This window comes from Moschus berezovskii, chromosome 9 (genome assembly GCF_049115385.1).
Source record: "Moschus berezovskii isolate FMDL1 chromosome 9, NW_MosBer_1.0, whole genome shotgun sequence".
Taxonomy (NCBI): domain Eukaryota; kingdom Metazoa; phylum Chordata; class Mammalia; order Artiodactyla; family Moschidae; genus Moschus; species Moschus berezovskii.
In genome coordinates this window covers 43265814-43290111 of record NC_142468.1, presented here as the reverse complement: position 1 = coordinate 43290111, position 24298 = coordinate 43265814, and the positions used below count along the sequence as shown (strand labels likewise).

General features: G+C 36.5%; 1 protein-coding gene across 1 annotated transcript in view; it reads left to right on the top strand.

Moving 5' to 3' along the window:
- Positions 1–94: 94 nt before the first annotated feature.
- FAM227B (family with sequence similarity 227 member B) overlaps positions 95–24298 on the top strand; it is a 244952-nt gene continuing 220748 nt past the window's right edge. The window contains exons 1-5 of the mRNA XM_088839595.1: positions 95–248; positions 15144–15269; positions 17299–17352; positions 19689–19920; positions 21437–21504. Coding sequence (XP_088695721.1) covers positions 15222–15269; positions 17299–17352; positions 19689–19920; positions 21437–21504 — 402 coding nt within the window. The 5' untranslated portion in view covers positions 95–248; positions 15144–15221. The remainder of the gene's footprint in view (positions 249–15143; positions 15270–17298; positions 17353–19688; positions 19921–21436; positions 21505–24298) is intronic.

The following is a 24298-nucleotide window of genomic DNA, read 5'->3' as shown; positions in this document are numbered from 1 at the left end:
TCGGCGCGGGTTCCGCTGGCAAAGGTAACGGGCGTGGAGAACCGCCCTGAGGGATTAGAGGCAAAGCCCCGCCCCAGCTTTTCCAGCTGTCGGTATGGTGTAACCCTTTTCCGGAGAGAAGTGATAGAGAACCGGGACCCTGCTCCGTGGGGCTTGGCCTCACATCCCGCCCGCGCTTCGCTGAGCTCCCTCCTGAGACTGGCCGGGACCGCAGAAGGGGGACGGTGTTCTCGAAATAGACTCTCAAGGTGTAGTTGCAGTGTGTTGTGAAAAATGCTGTTCCTACGGAACACTTTCCCATTTGCCAATCCCTAAAATATTTAAGTCATGAGAACGTTATTCTATTACTTTTTTTTTTAATGGCTGTGTCCAGAGTAGTTCGTATGCTGTATAGTAATGAAAGCTGTTAGAAAAATTATATCTGATAATGAGGTCTATATTAAAACCCACACTCACGCAGAGTTGGGACTACTCTGTGCACTTTTCCAATCTGAAGTTAAGTGTAGTGTGCGGATAGATTATTAAACCATTTTTCCTTGCCTCACCCCAAAGAAAATCTGTAGGGAAGGAATGCATGTTGACAGTTGTGAGATTTAAAAATACATTGGCCAGATCTTGAGCAATGTATTTATTGAATACTATGAATTTAGCAATTGAGAGTTAAAAGAATGTTGCCCTAGGCAGGGGTCCCCAGTCTCCAGGATCTAATGCCTAATAATCTGAATTAGAGCTAATATAATAATAGAAATAAAGCACACAATAAGTGTAATGCACTTGAATCATCCTGAACCCACTCCCACCCCCACCCCACCCCCCACCCCCCGTTCTTGGGAAAATTATTTTCCACCAAACTGGTCCCTAGTGCCAAAAATGTTGGACCATAAGTATCAAGTTAAGCATACATAGTAGAGAAAATACAATATGGCTAATAAATTATAGGAATTTCAAAAGAACTCAGAATGGAGTGGTCAGTGAAGGGCTATTGGCTGGATTTGAGTAAAGCTCTAAAGAATGATTTTATGGTTTAGTACAGTGTTATTCAAAGGAATGGTGTGGGTCCCATTGGTGGAGGTCCCATTTGTAATCAAGGAAATCTAGTGACAACTACACTTTTTAAAAAATGAAATTGTCTAGTTTGGAAAAGCAGTGCATGGCACTTGGTAAGGTTAAGTATTACCTTGTGGAGTTTTAAATTATATATGTATGCATGTATATGTACACTAGGTCATTTTTATAAAATATATTTCTTATTGTGTGTTTCTTTTTTAAAATGTTTGAAAACCACTGCTTTAAGAAGGGGAAAGAGAAGAATCAATAGCAAAGTCTTCAAGCCAATAAGTAATTTATCATTTTAAACTAATTTAATTCAAGTGCACAGATTAAAAAGCAAATGATTCTATTTCTTTATCAGAGTGAGTACTGGGTTACTATTACTATGTGATAAATTACTCCAAAATATGCTGTCTTAAAATAATCATTTCATTATGTTAATGAGTCTTGTGTTCAGTGGAGGGTAGAGGGACAAATCTTTTTCTGATAATTCAGCTATGAATACTGTGAATGCTAGCAGAGGTCCAATGTGTAGCCACTTCATGTGGCCTGGGCTTCCCCCCATGGTATGGCAGCAGAGTAACCAGACTGCTTAGGCCTAGTGCTCCAAAACCAAGTGTTGCAGTGAACAAGGCAGAAACTACATGTTGTTTTTCTAACCTAGTCCCCAAAAGAAACAGCATTATTTCTCTGACATTCTTTTGATTGTAAGTGAGTTTGAAGGCATGTCCAAATTTTAGGAGAGGGGACATAGATACCATTTTTTTAAAAAAAATCAACACTGAATTTACTGCTGTCACTGGAAACACCAAATTTCAGTGATTTAATACAGTAGATTTTTATTTCTCGCAAGAAATCCATTGTGGATGTTACTAGTCAGATAAAATGTTAAACTCAAGAATGTGAGTTTCTTTTTATTTTTAGTGGTTCTGCTGTTTCCTGTGACTGGGAGTTCACAGCTTACCTGATAAGAGAAAAAGCACAGTGAATCATGTAAGAAGTTTTAGAGGTCAGCCCTAAAAAAGGCATATATCACTTTGCCCACATTTCATTGGCCAGTTTAATCCAACGTCCCTTCTTTAACTACAAGGGAGCCTGAGAAATGTAGAGAAACATACAGATATTGGTGAGCAATAACAGTTTGCCACATTCTAAGTTTTTAGCCAAAAACCCTGTAGTCCCCAACCTCTCTGCTAGGTTTCATTTTTTCATCAGTTATCTATTATACATCATATCGATACTGTATGTACTGATACATACATGCAGTATGTATCCCAGTCTCCCAATTTCCCCAAAATCCCCTTCCTCTTTGGTATCTATATGTTTGTTCTCTACATCTATGTCTGTATTCTTAATCACCATTACCATTTTTCTAGATTCCACATGTATTCATTAATATGTAATATTTTCCTCATTCAAGCTTACTTCACTCTGTATGACACTCTCTAGGTGCCTCCGCATTTCTAAAAATGACCCAATTTGTTCCTTTTTGTGGCTGAGTAATATTCCATTGTGTATATGTACCACATCTTCTTTAAACATTGCCCTGTTGATGGAAATTTAGGTTGCTTTCGTGTCCTGGTTGTTGTAAATAGTGCTGCAGTGGACATTGGGGTGCGTGTGTCTTTTTGATTTATGGCTTTCTTTGAGTGTATGCCCAATAGTGGAACTGCTGGATTATATGCTAGTTCTATTTTTAGTTTTTTAAGTAACTTCCATACTTTTCTTAAAAGGAAAATTTTTTTCAAGTATTTTCAATTGTTCTGTTATTTCATAAGTCAAAATATACTATAGTTTCTTGATTTTTTTTCACTCTCCAACATTATCTGCTAACTTTCTCCTTTAGAAGCCAATCATAAAGCTCTTTTATAACACCACTCCCAAGTGTGCACATTCCTTCGCTCCCCCACGCTCTTATTATCCTCTCGTCTCTCAATATAGTAGTCTCAGTTTTTGTTTAAAGTAACATTTTTATATATTATTCGATCCTGAACCACATATGATCACATTAACTTTTAATACAACCTTTTATTTCTTTGCTTTAATAATTGCCATGTTCTGTCTACTTATTAATAATCTATCCTCAGAATCTCTGCCAAAGTAGCAAAACATTGCAATCAAACATATTGATTAATCTAGCTGATTTTGTTTTCCTTCCAGATATTCTCTCTAGAGTATTTCAACCTCTAATTCATTCAGTATTGGTTGCTTTTACTAATTCAATACTGCTCTCCTGTGTTAGATCCCTTGTTCCTTTTTCTTTCCATAATCCATTGTTTTTCTGAAACATATTATCTAGTAGTTTCCTGAGAAAAGGTAAATGAGAGTATTGTAGACAGCATAATAACCACCCTCAACGCAGATCCTATTGATATGTTTTCCTGTGTGGCAGAAGGAACTTTGTACATGTGATTAAGTTAAGGATCCTGCAATGAGGAAATTATGGGATTATCTAGGTGGGTTCAACATAATCATAGTTCAGTTCAGTCGCTCAGTCCTGTCCGACTCTTTGCGACCCCATGAATCACAGCACGCCAGGCCTCCCTGTCCATCACCAAATCCCGGAGTTCACGCAAACTCATGTCCATCGAGTCGGTGATGCCATCCAGCCATCTCATTCTCTGTTGTCCCCGTCTCCTCCCACCCCCAATCCCTCATAGCATCAGACTCTTTTCCAGTGAGTCAACTCGTCGCATGAGGTGGCCAAAGTATTGGAGTTTCAGCTTTAGCATCAGTCCTTCCAATGAACACCCAGGATTGATCTCCTCTAGAATGGACTGGTTCGATCTCCTTGCAGTCCAAGGGACTCTCAAGAGTCTTCTCCAGCACCACAGTTCAAAAGCATCAATTCTTCGGCAATCAGCTTTCTTCACAGTCCAACTTTCACATCCATACATGACCACGGGAAAAACCATAGCCTTGACTAGATGGACCTTGGTTGGCAAAGTAATGTCTCTGCTTTTTAATATGCTGTCTAGGTTGGTCATAACTTTCCTTCCAAGGAGTAAGCATCTTTTAATTTCATGGCTGCAATCACCATCTGCAGTGATTTTGGAGCCCCCAAAAATAAAGTCTGACACTGTTTCCACTGTTTCCCCATCTATTTCCCATGAAGTGATGGGACCAGATGCCATGTTCTTCGTTTTCTGAATGTTGAGCTTCAAGCCAACTTTTCACTCTCCTCTTTCACTTTCATCAAGAGGCTTTTTAGTTAAGTGTCCCTATAAAACGGGTTACAATAGGTCAGAAAGGGGAGAAGATGCTATACTACTGGCTTTGAGTTTGAAAGAAGGAGCTGAGGAGCAAAGCAGTGTAGGGGGCTCCTAGAAGCTGCAAAAGGCAAGGAAACAGATTCTCCCCTGGAACGTCCAGAAGTATAGTTCTGCAGACCCATTTCAGGCCTCTGACCTCCAGATCTGGGAGATAAGTAAACCTATATTGATTTAAGCAGTTAATTTTGCAGTAATTTGTTAGAGCAGCTATGTGAAACTAATATAGAGAAAAATGGTGATTTTTTTTTTAAACTGGCTTAAAAATCTGAAGCATGCCATGTATTTAATTGATGGGCTGTCTGTATTTATATTTGAATTTCTAGATTGAAAGTCATTTTCTGGAAATAATCATCTAAATTCTTATCTTTTAACCTCTGATTCTTTAACACTTTTATTCTAGTTTCCAGAACATTGCTTCAGCTTCCTCCCCATAAACATTTTGTTGACTAACTAATTTATTTCATTATATTTGTACCTTTTATTTTTTCCCTATTGCCTCATAAAATACTGTTTCTTGGTTTCAGGGATGCATTCCTTTATCATCTCTAAGTATCTTAAAGACATTTTAAAAGTTTCCTTCTGTTCCCTGTATTATCTGTATCCTCTAACATTTTATTTTCAGTTATCTTCTCTGATTTCTATTTTTTATTTTTATCTTTTTTGATATTTTTCAGCTGTTCCTTAAATATCTAGTAAGCCTTGGATTTCTGTTTGTATTGAAGAATGAAGATTAAAATAGTGATATGAAGCTCAATGTGTCTTCGTAAGATGATCAGATTTTTCATTGGAAAATTCTCAAACATCTGTAGAATAAAAGGCACTAATGATGATAAGAGCAGAAATCAATGAAAGTGAAAACAAATGTGCCCTAGAGAAAAGCAATAGGCCAAAACTGATTATTTGAAAAGATTAATAAAATTGAAAAGCCTTAAACTGACCAAGTAAAAAGAGAAAACTCAAAATACATATATCAGGAATGAAAGTGGTAATATCCCACAGGTGATAAAAATAATAAGAGGATATTAAGAACAAATATTTATATCAAGATATTTGACACTTTTTGCTTTCCTTGAAAAATATAATTTACCAAAACTGATAAAAAAGGAAATAGACAATTTCAATGACTGTATCAATTTTGAGAAATTACACGTATGTTAGTCTGCTCTCGGAGAAGGCAAAGGCACCCCACTCCAGTACTCTTGCCTGGAAAATCCCTTGGGCAGAGGAGCCTGGTAGGCTGCAGTCCATGGGGTCGCTAACAGTTGGACACAACTGAGTGACTTCACTTTCACTTTTCACTTTCATGCATTGGAGAAGGAAACGACAACCCACTCCGGTGTTCTTGCCTGGAGAATCCCAGGGACAGGGGAGCCTGGTGGGCTGCTGTCTATGGGATCACACAGAGTCAGACATGACTGAAGCGACTTAGCAGCAGTAGTAGCAGCTAGTCTGCTCTAGCTGCTATAATAGAATACTACAGACTTGGTAACTTAACAGAAATTTATTTTCTCACAGTTGCGGAAGCCTGAGTCTAAAACCAAGGTGCTGTCAGTGTTGGTTTCCAGTGAAACCTTTCTTTCTGGCTTCTAGATGGCTGCTTTCTCACTGTGTCCTCACATAGCTTGTGTGCATGCACAGGAAGAAAGATCCCTTTGGTGTCTCTTACTCTTCTTATAAGAATAGCACTCCTATTGAACTAAGGCCCCACCCTTAAGACCCATTAAATTTAATTTCCTCTCCAAAGGCTCCATCTCCAAATATAGTCACATTGAGGGTTAAGTCTTCAGGGTAGACCCTAGGGAAAAACATAATGTCTAAAATGAAGACTTCACTGCATCACCTAACAGCATTACGTATCCAAACTGACAAACAGAGGAAAGAAGTTTTGGGAAAAAAACCCAGCAATCTTAGTGACGTGTAGGACCATTTCAAGCTATATACCACAAAATTCTCCAAGCCAGGCTTCAGCAATATGTGAACTGTGAACTTCCAGATGTTCAAGCTGGTTTTAGAAAAGGCAGAGGAATCAGAGACCAAATTGCCAACATCCGCTGGATCATGGAAAAAGCAAGAGAGTTCCAGAAAAACATATATTTCTGCTTCAGTGACTTTGCCAAAGCCTTTGACTGTGTGGATCACTACAAACTGTGGAAAATTCTGAAAGAGATGGGAATACCAGACCACCTGACCTGCCTCTTGAGAAACCTGTATGCAGGTCAGGAAGCAACAGTTAGAACTGGACATGGAACAACAGACTGGTTCCAAATAGGAAAAGGAGTACGTCAAGGTTGTATATTGTCACCCTGCTTATTTAACTTATATGCAGAGTACATCATGAGGAACGCTGGGCTGGAAGAAGCACAAGCTGGAATCAAGATTGCTGGGAGAAATATCAAGAACCTCAGATATGCAGATGACACCACCCTTATGGCAGAAAGTGAAGAGGAACTCAAAAGCCTCTTGATGAAAGTGAAAGAGGAGAGTGAAAAGGTTGGCTTGAAGCTCAACATTCAGAAAACAAAGATCATGGCATTTGGTCCCATCACTTCATGGGAAATAGATGGAAAACAGTGGAAACAGTGTCAGACTTTATATTTTTGGGCTTCAAAATCACTGCGGATGCTGATTGCAGCCATGAAATTAAAAGACGCTTTCTCCTTGGAAGGAAAATTATGACCAACTTAGATAGCATATTAAAAAGCAGAGATATTACTTTGCCAAACAAGTCTGTCTAGTCAAGGCTATGGTTTTTCCCGTGGTCATGTATGGATGTGAAAGTTGGACTGTGAAGAAAGCTGATTGCCGAAGAATTGATGCTTTTGAACTGTGGTGCTGGAGAAGACTCTCGAGAGTCCCTTGGACTGCAAAGAGATCCAACCAGTCCATTCTAAAGGAGATCGATCCTGGGTGTTCATTGGAAGGACTGATGCTAAAGCTGAAACTCCAATACCTTGGCCACCTCATGCGACGAGTTGATTCACTGGAAAAGAGTCTGATGCTGGGAGGGATTGGGGGTGGGAGGAGACGGGAATGACAGAGAATGAGATGGCTGGATGGCATCACCGACTCGATGGACATGAGTTTGCATGAACTCCGGGATTTGGTGATGGACAGGGAGGCCTGGCGTGCTGTGATTCATGGGGTCGCGGAGAGTCAGACACGACTGAGGGACTGAACTGAACTGAACCACAGATGCAGTTGGAGTCCCAAAAGGAAAGATGGGCAAAAAAAAAAAAAAAAATTGAATAAAAATGATGGATAATTATCCAAATTGATGAAAACTATAAATGGACATGTTCAAAAATTCAGCTAATCCAGACAGAATTAAGAAAGGAAGGAGAGGGGGAATTGGGGGAAGAGGGAGGGACAAACAACCCCACTGACTGCTGAAAACCAGTGATAAGGAGAATATTTTAAAAGCAGTCAGAGGAAAAGACACATACATATAGGAGAACAAATATTACATGATTAGAAATGTTCCTTTCCCCTTTGTTATTTGCAAGATTATGAGTAAAGTTGGTGTGGTTTCTTCCTTAATTCTTTGATAGAATTTACTTATGAAGCCATTTAAGTCTGGAGTTTTCTTTGTGAGATTTTCATTACAAATTCTGTTTAATTGTCACAAGTCATTTACCTTTTCTAGCCACCTAAGAGAAATTAAAATGTATCCACAGAATTTATGCATTTATAATAGCAGCTTTTTTCCTATAATAGCTCAAATCTTTAAACAAGGCAATGCATACACACACACACACACACACACTTGGATTCTACTCAGCAATAATATTTGATGATCTTGGATATTTCTCAGATATCTTATGTTGAGCAAAAGAAACCAGATATAAAAGAGTATGCAATGTTATGATTCCATTTTTATGAAAGTCTAGACCAGGCAAAGTTAATCTACAGCTAACTATACTTACATAAAGCAGATTAGTGTGGCCTAACACCAGTGGTGGGATATTTTTGCATGAAGTTGTAGGAATCAACAATAAAGTAGCACAAGGAAACATTTTGACAGTGATCTAAATGTCAGTTTTCATTCCAATACCAAAGAAGAGTTTGCCAACGAATATTTAAACTATTGTACAATTGTGCTCCTCCTTTCACATGCTAGCATAGTTGTGCTCAAAAAACTTCAAGCTAGGCTTCAGCAGTACATGAACCAAGAACTTCCAAACGTACAAACGGGGTTTAGAAAAGGCAGAGGAACCAGAGATCATATTGCCAATGTTCGTTGGATCATGGTGAAAACAGGGAATTCCAGAAAAACGTTTACTTCTGCTTCACTGACTATCAAAAGCCTTTGTGTGGATCACAGCAAACTATGAAAAATTCTTTAATAGATGGGAATAACAAACAACCTTACCTGCCTCCTGAGAAACCTGTATGCAGTTCAAGAAGCAAGTTAGAGCCACATGTGGAACAACTGACTGGTTCAAAACTGGGAAAGGAGTATGGCGAGGCTGTATATTGTCTCCCTAGTTATTTAACTTACATGCAAAGTACATCATGCAAAATGCCTGGCTGGATAAATTACAGACTGGAATCAAGATTGCCAGCAGCAATATCAACAACCTCAGATATAAAGATGATACCACTCTAATGGCAGGAAGTGAAGAGGAACTAAAGAGCCTCTTGATGAGGGTTAAGGAGCGTGAAAAGGTTAGCTTGAAACTCAACATTCAAAAAACTAAGATCGTGGCGTCTGGTCCCATGAATTCATGGCAAATACAAAAGGAAAAAGTGGAAGCAAGGACGGATTTTATTTTCTTGGGCTCCAAAATCACTGTGGATGGTGACTGCAGCCATGAAATTAAAAGACACCTGCTCCTAGGAAGGAAAGCTTTCACAAACCTAGACAGCATATTAAAAAACAGATACCTCACTTTGCAGACAAAGGTTCAAATAGTCAAAGTTATGGTTTTTCCAGTAGTCATGTTTGGATATGAGAGTTGGACCTCAAAGAAGGCTGAGCCCTGAAGAATTGATACTTTTCAATTGTGGTGCAGGAGAAAACTCTTAAGAGTCCCTTGCACAGCCAGGAGATCAAACCAGTCAATCCTAAAAGAAATCAACCCTGACTATTAACTGGAGGGACTAATGCTGAAGCTCCAATAATTTGGCCACCTGATGCAAAGAGCCTACTCATTGGAAAAGAGCCTGATGCTGGGAAGGATTGAAGGCAAAAGAAGAGGGCAGCTGAGGATGAGATGGTTAGATAATGTCACCAGTTCAATGAACATTAATTTAAGCAAACTCCAGGAGACAGTGGAGCACAAAGGCTGGCCTGCTGCAGTCAATGGGGTCGCAAGAGTCAGATACAACTTAGCCACTGAACAACAACAAAATGTTACACAATTTTTTTCTTTAGCCACAGACTTTATTATTTGAATATTTGCAACTATGACTCTATACACAAATTTTAATTTCTTACAAAACTCTACATTCCATATTGCTAGATCACTTCACTCTGTTTTATGCCACATTTCCATCAAAAGGCATTTCCCCAAATTACAGTCTGCCTGATTGTGTGTTTGTTGTTGTAGTTTAGTTGCTAAATTATGTCTGACTGTGACTCCGTAGACTGTAGCCTGCCAGGCTACTCTGTCTATGGGATTTCCCAGGCAAGAATACTAGAGTGGGTTGCCATTTCCTTCTTCAGGGTACATTTTTTAAAATGTTTATTTATTTAACCGTGCCAAGTCTTAGTTGTGGCATGCAGTATCTTTTCTTTTAGTTGTGGCATGCAAAATAGTTATGGCATGTGAGATCTAGTTGCCTGAACCGGGACTGAACTAAAGACCCCTGCTTTGGGAGCTCAGGGTCTTAGCCACTGGACCACCAGGGAAATCCCTCTATGCTACACATTTTAACTGTAATGAGGGTTACATGGATGTATGCATTTGTCACTTAAAATGGTAAATTTTTTACATAGTAATTGTGTAGTAAGTGAATTATACCTCAATATAGGTAATTTAAATAGAAAAATCGTTTTTATTTCTATTAACTTTCAAGAAACCATAGAAAAGGACATGTTTAAAATACATTTGTGGCTTAAACTTTAAAACATACCATAAAATAGGAGTATATAATGGGATAAATCTAATGAAAGATTGAAAAATCAATCCATACACTTAAGAGATGTGCAATTTACTGTATGTGTGTTTTACTTTAACAAAAATATTAACAAAAATAAGTTGCACATATGACTTGATAAAAACAAGCCATAAATGAAACTATTATGTTAATATTAGAAATGTTAAAGTAGGAATGATTAAAGATATTTTAAAGAAATTGTGGAGATAAAATGGGTAAAGGAGATAATGAAGCAGAAGAAAGAGTTTAAGATAATTCAGACTTAAAACCTGGATAATTGTGAAACCTCTATAATTAAAAATAAGAATAAGATTTATCTACTAAGGACTTATGTTTCAAGCAATGACCATGAATTGTGTTTTGAAAATAATAGGTTTAAAGTTAAAATACCTAAATGTAAAATATTTATGTTCAGGTCTTCTATGAATCTTTAGAGTATTGTGTCATTATTCTGAATAAAAATCAGTTTAAACAATTACTTAGAATCTAAAAATTCAGGCATTAAAGATTACCACAAATCTCATAGCTCTGAATCCTACTCCACACTGATGATATATAGAGACAATATAAAAGTATTACAACTGATTTTGGAATTCCAGGGTAAATCACACATGAGCATGACGTATCCTTTTTATACCTGACTTTCCTCAAGTTGCTAGTAATTTGCTAAAGATATTTGTATCTGTGTTCTTGAGGGACATTTGGTTTATAATTTTCTTTTTTTTTTTTTTTGGTAATCTTGTCAGATTCTGTTATCAAAGTTATACTGGCTTTATAAGAAAGTATTCCCTCCTCTGTTTTTGAAAGTTGCTTTATCATCTTTTTTCAGTTTTGGTGATTATAATTCTTAAGGATTTGCCCATTTCATGTAGGTTGTTAAATTATTGAGATGGCTGGATGGCATCACCAACTCGATGGACATGAGTTTGAGTGAACTCCGGGAGTTGGTGATGGACAGGGAGGCCTGGCGTGCTGTGATTCATGGGGTTGCAGAGAGTCGGACACAACTGAGCGACTGAACTGACTGACTAACTGAAGTCATTTAATCAGTGTAGGTTCCCTAATGACATCCTTTTCATCCTTCCTGGTATTGGTCATTTATTTTTTTCTCACATTTTTTAAATTCAACCTACCAAAGAATCTTTTTAAAAATCTTTTATTTTTTTTTTATATATTTTATTGGAGGCAAATTACCTTACATTAATATATTGGTTGGTTTTGCCATACATTGACACGAATCCACCCCGGGTGTACATGTGTTCCCTTTCTTGAACCCCCCTCCCATCTCCCTCTTCCCCATATCCTCCCTCCAGGTCATCCCCGTGCACCAGCCCCAAGCATTCTGTATCATGCGTCGAACCTGGACTGGTCACATATGATAATATACATGCTACAATGCCGTTCTCCCCAGTCATCCCACCTTCACCCTCTCCCACAGAGTCCCAAAGACTGTTCTATATGCCTATGTCTCTTTTGCAGTCTCGTATACAGGGTTAAGGTTACCATCTTTCTAAATTCCATATATATGCGTTAGTATACTGTATTGATGTTTTTCTTTCTGGCTTACTTCACTCTGTATAATAGGCTCCAATTTCATCCACCTCATTAAAACTGATTCAAATGCATTCTTTTTGATGGCTGAAAAATACTCCATTGTGTATATGTACCAAAGCTTTCTTATCCATTCATCTACAGGTGGACATCTAGGTTGCTTCCATGTCCTCGCTATTATAAACAGTGCTGCAATGAACATTGGAGTACATGTGTCTCTTTCAATTCTGGTTTCCTTGGTGTGTATGCCCAGGAGTGTGATTGCTGGATCATATGGCAGTTCTATTTCCAGTTTTTTGAGGAATCTCCACACTGTTCTCCATAGTGGCTGCACTAGTTTGCATTCCCACCAACAGTGTAAGAGGATTCCCTTTTCTCCACACCCTCTCCAGCATTTATTGCATGTAGACTTTTGGATAGCAGCCATTCTGACTGGTGTGAAATGGTATCTCATTGTGGTTTTGATTTGCACTTTTAAAAGACCAACTTTCAATTTGTTGAGTTCTCTATTTTCATATTTTTATTTCGTCTTCTCATGTCTTTTAATTCCTTTTTCTACTTATTTTTTAATTCTTTTCCATTTTTTTAGCTTTCTTAGCACTGTGTTTTCCTCTAAGCATAGGTTTAGGTGTATATCACAAAGTTTGATACATTGTGCTTTCATTATCTCTCAGTTAGAAAATTTTCTAATTTTTCTTATTGCTTCCTCTTTGAGCTAGAAATGGATTATTTAATATTTAAGGATTCTCTAGTTGTCTTTTTGTTACTATTTTCTTTTATAGTCAGAGAACATACCCTGAATGATTTAAATTATTTGGAATTTTTGAGTCTTATGGTACAGCATGAGTCCATCTTGGTGAAGGTTCCATGTTTTATTACTTAAAAAGACTGTGTATTCTACAGTTGTGGGATTTAGTTGTTCTATAAATATCAGTTAGGTTAAGTTGCATGTTCAAATCTTCTGTCTCCTGACTGATGTGTATGTGTGGGTGTATGTGTACTTGATTCATCAGTTACTCAAAGCAATATGCTAAAATCTCCAGCTATCACTGTGGTTTTGCCTGTTGTATGATCAGACCCCTCAAAATGGCAGTTCTCCTCCTCTTTGTATATCCCCTGCTCAACCAGTTCCTTCCCCAGCCAGTTATTATTCTAATCCTTGGACCAAAGTAGCTTTACCTGCTAGTCTATCAAGGGGAAACATTTACCCTCATTTGCCAGTGGGGCTGCAAAGGACCTGCCTCTGCTAGTTTACCTGGTAACTGATGAGCCAATCTGAGGTTCAGTTCAGTTCAGTTCCGTCGCTTAGTTCTGTCCGACTCTTTGAGACCCCATGAATCACAGCACGCCAGGCCTCCCTGTCCATCACCAAATCCCGGAGTTCACTCAAACTCATGTCCATCGAGTTGGTGATGCCATCCAGCCATCTCATTCTCTGTCGTCCCCGTCTCCTCCTACCCCGAATCCCTCCTAGCATCAGACTCTTTTCCAGTGAGTCAACTCATCGCATGAGGTGGCCAAAGTATTGGAGTTTCAGCTTTAGCATCAGTCCTTCCAATGAACACCCAGGATTGATCTCCTCTAGAATGGACTGGTTGGATTTCCTTGCAGTCCAAGGGACTCTCAAGAGTCTTCTCTAGCACCACAGTTCAAAAGCATCAATTCTTCGGCAATCAGCTTTCTTCACAGTCCAACTCTCACATCCATACATGACAACTGGAAAAACCATAGCCTTGACTAGACAGACCTTGGTTGGCAAAGTAATGTCTCTGCTTTTTAATATGCTATCTAGGCTGGTCATAACTTTCCTTCCAAGGAGTAAGCGTCTTTTTATTTCCTGGCTGCAATCAGCATCCGCAGTGATTTTGGAGCCCCAAAAAATAAAGTCTGACACTGTTTCCACTGTTTCCCCATCTATTTCCCATGAAGTGATGGGACCAGATGCCATGATCTTCGTTTTCTGAATGTTGAGCTTCAAGCCAACCTTTTCACTCTCCTCTTTCACTTTCGTCAAGAGGCCTTTGAGTAATTGCCCCTAAAAATGGTAGCCTCCTTTTCCTGGAACAGTGAAGATTACTGCCATGTCCAGACTGCCTTTTGGGTTGAGGTGAAGCTCCAGGACTTTGGACTTGTAAGATTTCAAACTGTTGATGTTTCTGTCACCATTTACAGGTTCTTTCTTCCACCTCACAACTGAGCAATTACAAGGCTTGAAGGCCTGCAAGTTGTAGCTCAACGCCTGTTTTTCCCTTTAGTTTTATAAACTTCTGCTACTTTTCTTTTGAAGCTCTTTTAGTAAATGCAGATGCATTTGTCATTGGTATGACTTAATGAACTAACCTTTTGTTAATGTGAAATAACCTTATTTATATCTGGTAATTTTCCTTGTCTTAAAGTCTACTTTGTCTGATACTAATATAGACACCAGTTTTCTTATGTTTAGTGTTTGCATAGTTCTAGAATTCTCATTTGTTTCTTTTTTGGAATTTTAATATCTCTTGAAATATTCTGTGGCTTCATGTACTATAATCAAACCTATACTGTAAAGTCTTTAATGCATTTATAATACTTTTTAAGTCCTTGATGCTAATTATAATAACTGGATTCTCAGTGAATTGGTTTGTATTGACTGTATTTTCTTTTGGTTATGGATCCCATTTTCCTTCTTTGTATGTCTTGAAATTGTTTTATTGTGTATTAGACATTATGTGGAAAAAATTGTGGAGACTAAAGTTTAATTTTATTTTAGTTTTGAGAGCATAAGCCTTTTTCTCCTTAGCGCTTCAAGTGAGTGGCTGATTTTTTAAAATCCTCCTAGATTTGAGTTGGACTTTAGGACTGATTGTAGCTTTAATTAGATTGAGCTCACCTGTGACTAACTCAACCTCCAACCTCCCTCTTGAGAGCCACCTCTTATCACTTGTCAGTGTTGAGTTGGGACACTTATGGAATGAAGTTTTAGATGATTTCAGTTCACCTTTGGACCCAACTCTCTCTGGGCTCCTGGAACACAAGTACTATAAGCATGTGTTGTCTTGTCTAGGTTCTGTATCTTTCCAGCCCCTCCTCTACTGTTGCTTTCTTGACAAAATTCAGAAGAAAGGTGTGGGCATCTGAGAAGGGACTGTTTGGTTGAATCATTTATTTTTTTTTCATTTGGGTATCTTTCAGACTCCAGTCTGTTCCCCATCTCATGCAGACACTTGAAGCCCAGCTGATTTCTCTTCATCTCTTCAAAGTTACTGCCCCATGGCAGGCCAACTTTTCCCTCAATTGCCACAAAGAACTCACTGTCAGGTAAGGGAACTGCCACAACTTTATACTTACTTATAAAGGAGATGTTTCTTTCTGGATTTCAGGTCACCAGGGTTTCCCAGGAGGGCAGCTTCATGGGCTTGCAAGCTGTGCAGTTGCATGCATCTACTGATAGGAAGGACCTTACACTAGGTTTAATTATCTGATGTTACTATTTTAAAACTCTTATTTTTTGAGCACCAGGTCTCTAAATTGTCACACATTATATAGTCCTGCTTAGTGACATCCACCACTTTTCACGAACCCCATAGAAAAATAAGATTTTTATTTGGTCCAGGATTTTCTTGTTGTTACCGTGGAATCATTAGCATTTTGTATCCTACATCCTACCAAGGTCATAAGCCTGTTTAATTTATGCCTCACCTCCTTTTAACTTTCCCCCTAGAAAACTCTGGAGTTTTATATTGAAATTAATTGAAATTTTCCTATACATATTTCATTTCTTTAATTTTTCTAATTCCCTTTAGTTGAAATGTGGGTATTTTTAGTGCTTTCTTCTAGAAGTGGTTTGACATCCATTACAAGGCAGGGAGAAAGGATACCATTTAAATTGTTGTAATTATATTCCTTTGTATTCTGTGCACTTCAAAAAATACTGATGGCTTTCCTCTAGTAAAATTGCTATTCTCACTATCCCTAAAGATACTATATCATGAACGTTTTTTTTTTGTCTTTCAGTATTCTGTGCACACCATCTCTTATTTTTTTCTTTTCTCAGTTTGACTAGGCCTAAAGCCACGTGTTTTTCATAAAATTTCTTGACAGCTCTACTCTTTGTTTCTGTATACTTATCTTTTATAATGACTGTCACATATGCTTTTTATTTTGTTATTGTATTATCTGGTATATATTAACTTATATTCTTCGTGTATTTTAAACAATATTAAGATAATGAAATATTCTATTCAGCCTCAAATATGTAGTCATTTTGTAAAGCATGGCCTTATGATTTTGCAATCTTGGTCATTGTATCTATTGATGTGAAGTATGTTCTAGTAAATTAAACTGTAGGACTGTCTTTTCAGACATGTCATCTTCAGAGCATTAGGATATTCTGAAGTCCTGTTATTTTTGCCTTCTCATTGGTTTTTCAGTCTTTAGAAATGGTTTTATTATTTTTTAAAAATACCTACACATTTCTTTGACATTAATCTACTCATTTATTCATTAATTTAAGAACATTGCCAGTTTATGTGCATAATTTACAACCATTGGCCAGCCACTACATGAAATTTTGACTCTTCAGCAGTGGTTTCACTACATTTTTTGTCCTCATAGAGAAACAAATCTGCTGTTGTTACCATAAAGGATCTTTGGGGGACCTAGGAAGACTTCCTAGAAAAGTGACTTTTAATTTTGTGTTTGATATAAGAGTTAAATAGGTCAAGAATGAATTGAAGGGAGAGAGTTTGGAACAGGGATCCTTCTAAGCAGGAGGAAGAATATGTACGCAGTCTACAAAACAAGGAATAGCAAAATGTCTGGATTAAAATTAATCTGTCTAGTGAAAGACTATATTTTCAATTTACAGAGAAATTAACAAAAATGGGATTATAACTTATTACATTGAAACATTCAGATTTATTTTCACCAGGTCACTTTTGTGCCTCTTAAAATATTTCATCAGTACGAGGAGAATGTTATTATATATTATTGACTCTGAATTTATTGTAGACACCGTCTAAGATAGCCCAAAATATCTTCGAACTCATGATGGAATTAGAAATGAGGACGTTGAGCAGGAATAATATGTAACTTTTCTCTAGGAAAAGTGTATGAGAAGAAGAATTTTATAGAATTTGGTTCACAGACTCAGAATTTAAACATTAATCTCTGTCCCTTTTCAAAGTACAAGAACTTTACAAAGAGAATAGTTTACAATATCTTACTTACAGCTCTGAAAATTATAACTAAAGTCCAGTATCGTAATGTACTTAAATAAATTAAGTATAACCATCCTTTAAACAATCTGAATTTATGTTAATGAACAGTATTGATTTTGCTTCATTAGAAAATGCAAGAACCTCCAAAGAACATTGAAGAATTTTTAAAGCTTCAAAACTTGGTGAGTAGAATATCCTGTTTTATGGGACCTTCACCACTGGACCTACACATATCAGTCTTTTTCCTTTAGGAAACTACAGCAGTTCTTTCTGATTGCCCTTAGAATTACTTTGACAGTTTTAAAAGAAATTGTTGAGAGTTTGATTGGAATTACAATAGACTTTTGAAATTACTTTTAGAAACAGCCCTTTTAAAAAATACATTCTAAAATCACATAGTGTTTGAGCTATAAAAACTTTTAAGTGCCACCACTCATCTGTCAACCTCCTTAAAATGTGATTTTTTTAATTTCAAAATTACCGATATTTTTTTCCTGGTTATAACTAAGATAGTCATTTTAGAAAATTAAAGAGAAAAGCACTAAAAAAGCATCGTAATTTTATCCTTTATAGGTTAGCCAGATATATCTCTGTATTTAGAGAAAACATAATCTAATCAAGCTGGCAGAATTTCAGGATACTTTATTCATAGTATAATTATATAGTATAATTCAATATCTTGAATAAGAGTTGTAATATCTCAAGTCTGACATGAAGGTGCATTTTATAAACCTTCTGACATGTTGTAAAATCTGTTCAAGCTCATTTCCATTTTAACTTTTCCCCACTTTCCCCAAATTCATTTCCATTTTAGCCTCTTGCCACTTTCCTAACTTCTCTAACAATCGGGATGACCCCTAACATAAGGACTATGTTTTCAGATGTGGCTGTCATTCTAATTTGACAATGTTTGTCTCCAGGGAGTGTATCTTGTGATCATATCTTATTTTTCAGAGATCTTTGTATTTTTGACACATAATATCCAGATTTTAAGACTGGAAAACTTCCCCAGGTGGTTATGTGTTTTGTTTAAGATGTATGTAGGAGCAGCAGCAGGATTTGTGAGAGAGCACTGATGCATCTAAAATACTCTTTTTCTAAAATGGCAGGGTGATCTAGGTCCTGCTGGGGAAGTTTTTCAACATTAAACTCTGGGTATTATTCAGGCACCTGTTACCATTACAGAATATAGTGGATTTAGGAAGCTTTCAAAGGAAAAAAAAATGGAAGTAGAATAGACCAAGGCAAAATTTAAAATTTCTTATCTGCAGACTTCAGGTTTATTCCCATTTAAGCTAAATTCCCAGAATATCTTACCCACATTCTTCTTAAAAGAGTTTCATCCTATGAAAACTGCTATTCTTCCAGAAAGCATTCTCTTATTCACAAACTTTTAATTATGTCCATTATCTTTCTTTGTTTCGGTATTCAACAACTCAATTAAAAGATTATCTTGTGTTTAGATTTGCAAATATTAGTGTTGTGATTCCTCTTTCCTTCCCTTTCCTTCTTCTCCTTCCCTTCCTGAACAATGTAGTCCTAAAGCCATTTGGGGATCAAAACAAGGCAGCATCCACATTGGTAGGGGAAGGAAATGTGCTGTGGTCACCCAGAACAAGCTTTCTGAACTCTACCACCATGGGGAAGGTATCCATGTGACCCCACAGGTGTCGGAGTCCAAGGGGGTGAGGATGGTATTCACGTGTGACCAGGGTGGGAAGTTGGTTCCGAGAAATACAGAGACAGACTGTGGCCTGGTTTGAAAAGTCAGAGCCTAAGCAGAATGAGAAGCAACTGAACTGAACTGAACTGAACTGAAGCAGAATGAGAAGGGCATCCATATACTGAAGAGTCTAGAAGTGGATAGGAGAGATTGGTTACCTGAGAAGATTGATCAAATCAGTACATATATTTAGGATAATGTCAGTTAGGTTTTTCATTCTTGGAGATGGTAATTATGATATGGAAAAAGAGAAAACTAGAATGTTTGGAACTGGAATTAGATTTATCAGTATGAACTCATGGCTTTAATTACATGAGGTCAAGACTGAGGAACTTTGTAGACCGAAGGGGATTAAAGACATATGATGCTTAAATGCAATGTGTGAAACTGAACTAGATTCTTTTACCGTAAAGAGCATTATTGATTTAGTTGATGAACTTGATTAATCTCAGAGAATTATATAGGAATGATGTAACAATGCCAGTTTCCTTATTCTGATAGTTATAGTTGGTTATGTAGGGGAATGTTTTTGTTCTTTGGAAATAAATGCTCAAGTATTCAAGGATGATGAGGGCATCAGTCAAGTAAGCAACTTACTTTCAAATGATTCAGGAAGAAAGATTTTTGTAAAGCATTTGAAACTTCTGAAGTTTTTGGTTTTTTACAAATTAAAAAACATGCATTTATTAAAAATCATGCTGTAGAATAAAACTTCAATTTTAGCTCATTGACTTTTGAACTCTTTAAATTCATTTAAAAAATGATTTAAGTTGTATTGTCTCACATTTTCTGCAGGATCATTGGCCAAAGGAAATACATTTATGGGATAGAGATAAATTGTTACACTCTATGAAGAAAATAAAAGAAGATAGTTCATTTACTTCCATTTATACACATCTGTGGGGAAATGTCCTGCGAGTAGATAATGCAGCTATGGCCATGGAGTCAAGATTAGCAGAATGTTTAATTCTTTTGAAAAACCATGCTTCTGAAATATTTGAGTGGAACAGAATAATTTCCAGGACAAGTAAATCTATTTTTTATATACATAAAGTAATTGTCAGTTGTATGTGTGTCTGTTGTGTTTGTATCTATCTGTGTGTGTATTCTCATAAAGAATGAAATCCTAAGGTATAAAATATCTAAAAACATAAATTTATTTTATTTTAAAACCTCTTCATTTCTAAATGGTCCAGTATGGCTTTTTAGTTGAACGTGACCACCATCTGGATTCAAAGAAAGTGTTGCTGGGACAAAACCTAAAACAGTTCTAAATTTTGAGCTAGAGCGGAGATAACTGAACATCAGGGAAACAGAGCTGCATTAACAAATATTGGTACCAGAGACAAGCAAGTCAGCAAGAATTAAGATATAAAAACCATTAGACCTATAACCAAAGTAAAAGGAGTGAGACTTCACCTATATAAGCTAAGTTAGTGAGAAATACTTAGCATTCACTATGGATAACTGCAGACTGAGTGAAAAGCTTATCTGTAAGTAATGATAATTTTTACTGCTTTTCAGTATTTATATAACCTTTATCTAGTTGTATTTTTAACACTTTGAGAATACTTTTAGATACTAATGGTGATTCTTATTCTTTAATGGTCAAACTTGTCATATATGTCTTAAGAATGATATTGGTTGTACTTACATTTTCTATGTATTAAACAGATGTAATTATTTAGCTACTTAATATCATTTTCACACCTTGAGTTTTCAAAATCTGAGTGTGTTTAAATACAATGTTATTAAATTCACTGCTGTGAGAATTTTCTTATGGAATTTTTAATTAAAAATTTTTTGAAATTATACAAGGTACATATATATAGCTGTGTCTATATAAACAAACAGAGAGAGAGAAAGTACGTGTGCATAATTTTAAAAAGCAACTTTTTATGTACCCATTGTCCTCAATGTGTAAGTATCAGAGTTTAGACTCAAGTCTAGATTATCTGACTTCAAAGCCCCCACAGTCTTTCACTGGGCCATGCTCCAGAGTCCTGTACCATATTGTATTTAAGGTGACCATGAAACAACCAAATGTAAGTGGCTGAACTGTTTGAAAAACTTGGGGTTGTTCAATAAGAAGGGATTAAGGTAAATTGTAGATACAGGAGCAAGTACTAAAGACAGACTAGTTGGAAGGTGACATTTCTAAATAGGAAAAGGAAAAGATATAATTTAACTCAGACTAGCGTTATGTGTCTAGCATTATGCTTATCAAAATATTTAATTGGAGTTTGGGAACCCAAAGCTGATACTCTGTGACAACCATGAGGGATGGGGTGAGGTGGGAGGGGGGACCAGAAGTAAGGGGACACATATGTGCCTATGGCTGATTCATGTTGATGTATGTCTAAAACCATCACAGTATTGTAATTATCCTTCAATTAAATAAATTTTAAAAATTTAATAACTAGTTGATATCATTGGATAGTTTTATATATAATTTTCTTAATATATATGATTATATAAAATCTGCTTTTCAATTTTAAAGGGTATTTGTGTATTTACGTGTTGTAAACTCTCATTTTTTAAAGTTCCTCATGGAAAACTGAAACAATACAAGGCATTTCTAAAGAAGTACCATAAGGAAAAGAAGATAATGGTATGGTATTTGTTTTCATCTTGCTTGAAAAACTATTTCACAGAAAACGTCACTATAATTTCATAAATAAGCATTGATAACTTTAAAATTTTCCTTTTAGTCTTTTATCATCTATCTGTCCCTGCATTTTTAAAATAGCTGGGCTCATAGTCTTCTTTATACACTCAGTATGACTTTTGGTGTTATCACATCACTGCAATTTATTTGAAGACTTATTTTATCCTCTGGTTATTTAAAAATTTATAACATCTTATACTTAGGGGCATATGTCCCAAATTTCTTTTTCCTTTAGGAAAAAATAACGGTTTTTATTGCCTATAGAATTACTTTGTTAACATTTTTTTAAAAAGTCTCTGAGAGTTTGATTAGAATTATAATAGGCTTTCTTTGAGAAACTTCGTCTTTTTCAAAAATACATTCTAAAAGCAAGAAAAACTTGAAATGCGGCCATTCATCCATCCACCTCCTCAAATGTTTTTTAAATTTCAAATTACTTTGTATGTTATTTTTCCTGATTATGACTAAAGTAGTCATTATAGAAAATTAAGCAATAAGCACTAAATAGGAGAAGCATCCTTATTTTATCATTTATAGATAAATAACATATCTCACTATTGTCATTTTCATTTTTCTTTTTATTTAAAAACATTTAAAATTCAAATTAAACTAACTTTTAAACATAAAAAATTAAATGATTTATGGAATTTTTACCATTACAAAATGTAGAAGGGTTTCTACATCATTTAAAAAATAAACTAATGTAATAGCCCTCTTGTTGGATGTTTGGTTAAATTTCATTATTATTTACAAAGCTGCTAGGAATATATTTGGAGCTAAAATTTGTGATTATGCATGATTATTTTATGATAAATTTCAGAATTGAAACTATTAATATATGGGAAAAATGTGAAAATCTAAGTGTTTTGATACATACTGCCAAGTGTTTTTCTAGAAAGGAGGTACAGTCCAGTTCAGTTACTCAGTAGTGCCTGACTCTTTGTGACTCCATGAACTGCGGCACACCATGCTTTGCTATCCATCACCACCTCCTGGAGTTTACTCAAACTCATGTCCATTGAGTCGGTGATACCATCCAACCATCTCATCCTCTGTTGTCCCCTTCTCCTCCCACCTTAAATCTTGCCCAGTATCAGGGTCTTTTCAAATGAGTCAGTTCTTTGCATCAGGTGACTGAAGCATTGGAATTTCAATTTTAGCATCAGTCCTTCCAATGAATATACAGGACTGATCTCCTTTGGGATTGACTGGTTGGATCTCCTTGACGTCTAAGGGACTCTCAAGAGTCTTCTCCAACACCATAGTTCAAAAGCATCAATTCTTCGGCGCTCAGCTTTCTTTATGGTACAACTCTCACATCCATACATGACTACTGGAAAAACCATACCTTTGACTAGACGGACCTTTGTTGGCCAAGTAATGTCTCTGCTTTTTAATAAGCCACCTAGATTGGTTATAATTTTTCTTCCAAGGAGCAAGCATCTTTTAATTTCATGGCAGCAGTCACCACCTGCAGTGATTTTGGAGCCTCCCAAAATAAAGCCTGTCACTGTTTCCACTGTTTCCCCATCTGTTTGCCATGAAGTGATGGGACCAGATGCCATAATCTTAGTTTTCTGAATGTTGAGTTTTAAGCCAGCATGACTAGTTATGTTAGTCATTGTAAATTTTGTATTTTCAAAAGGATTTCAAAAATTCTAATGAATTTTATCAAATGCTTTTCTGGATCTCTTAAAATGACCTTTTAAATGAATTGCACTAACAAAACTTTTAATGATAATTTTGTTAAATATGTCTTATTGGATTTTATCAGTATTTTAAAATTTATTATTTATATTTTTGTGGTATATTTTCCAGATTGTATTATCAAGAACTAGCTTTGTGTTACTCTGCTCTTTGAAAACTTCCAGTGTTTCTTTGTTTTCTTCAGACTAAAACCAGGACTTCAAGATTAATATCTTTTAAAATCCCATTTTTATTGACCAATTATGTCTGTAGCTCTCAAGCATACAGCTTTGTTTCTTATAACTGATCTCACTTTCCTTCTCTTTTTTATCCATTTGCCAATACTTTAAATGGCAATAGTGTGATCCTCTTTCATATGGCAATATATAATCATCCTTTCTAATTGGTTCCTATGTCATCTCTTAAATGATACATGTATGTATATAATGTGTATAAACTTGCCTTCAGGGTAGTTAATAAACAATATATTAGCATGTCTAGAACACCCAAACTAATCTAGACAGAAGGGTTCCTCTTCTCTGTGTAAAGTGGCGTCATGGACATGAAGATATGCCACCCAGATCCCCCTTCAAGGAAGGACCTGATGCCCCAGCTGCTAAAAGCATTGTTAGTGGACATCCTTCAGCTGTCAGCTCCTTCAGGGATTGCTCTCACAGACAGAACCTCCCCTCCCAAGGAAACTATCATCTAGGAGTCACTCACACTACCATCTAGGACTCACACTCACAAGTTGTTTCAACCCAGTTCAGGACAACTGCTATGGGTCCTTTCAGTTTTAGAGCTCTGCTCAGGGTCAGGGCTGATTGACTTGCCTCATAGCTGACTTTTCCATCTTCGTCTCCTCTTGCCTTCCATAGATAATCAATCCCCATAAACATTCTGAACACTAAGTTGGTGTTCCACCTCACAGTCTGTTTCCCAGAAACATCAAACTGCAGTAAGTAGTTGGTATATATTTCTATTATAGCCCTTATGTCTTTGTGTTTCGTATATGTAGCTGACTCCCTTCTTGTCCCTAAACTAACTTGAG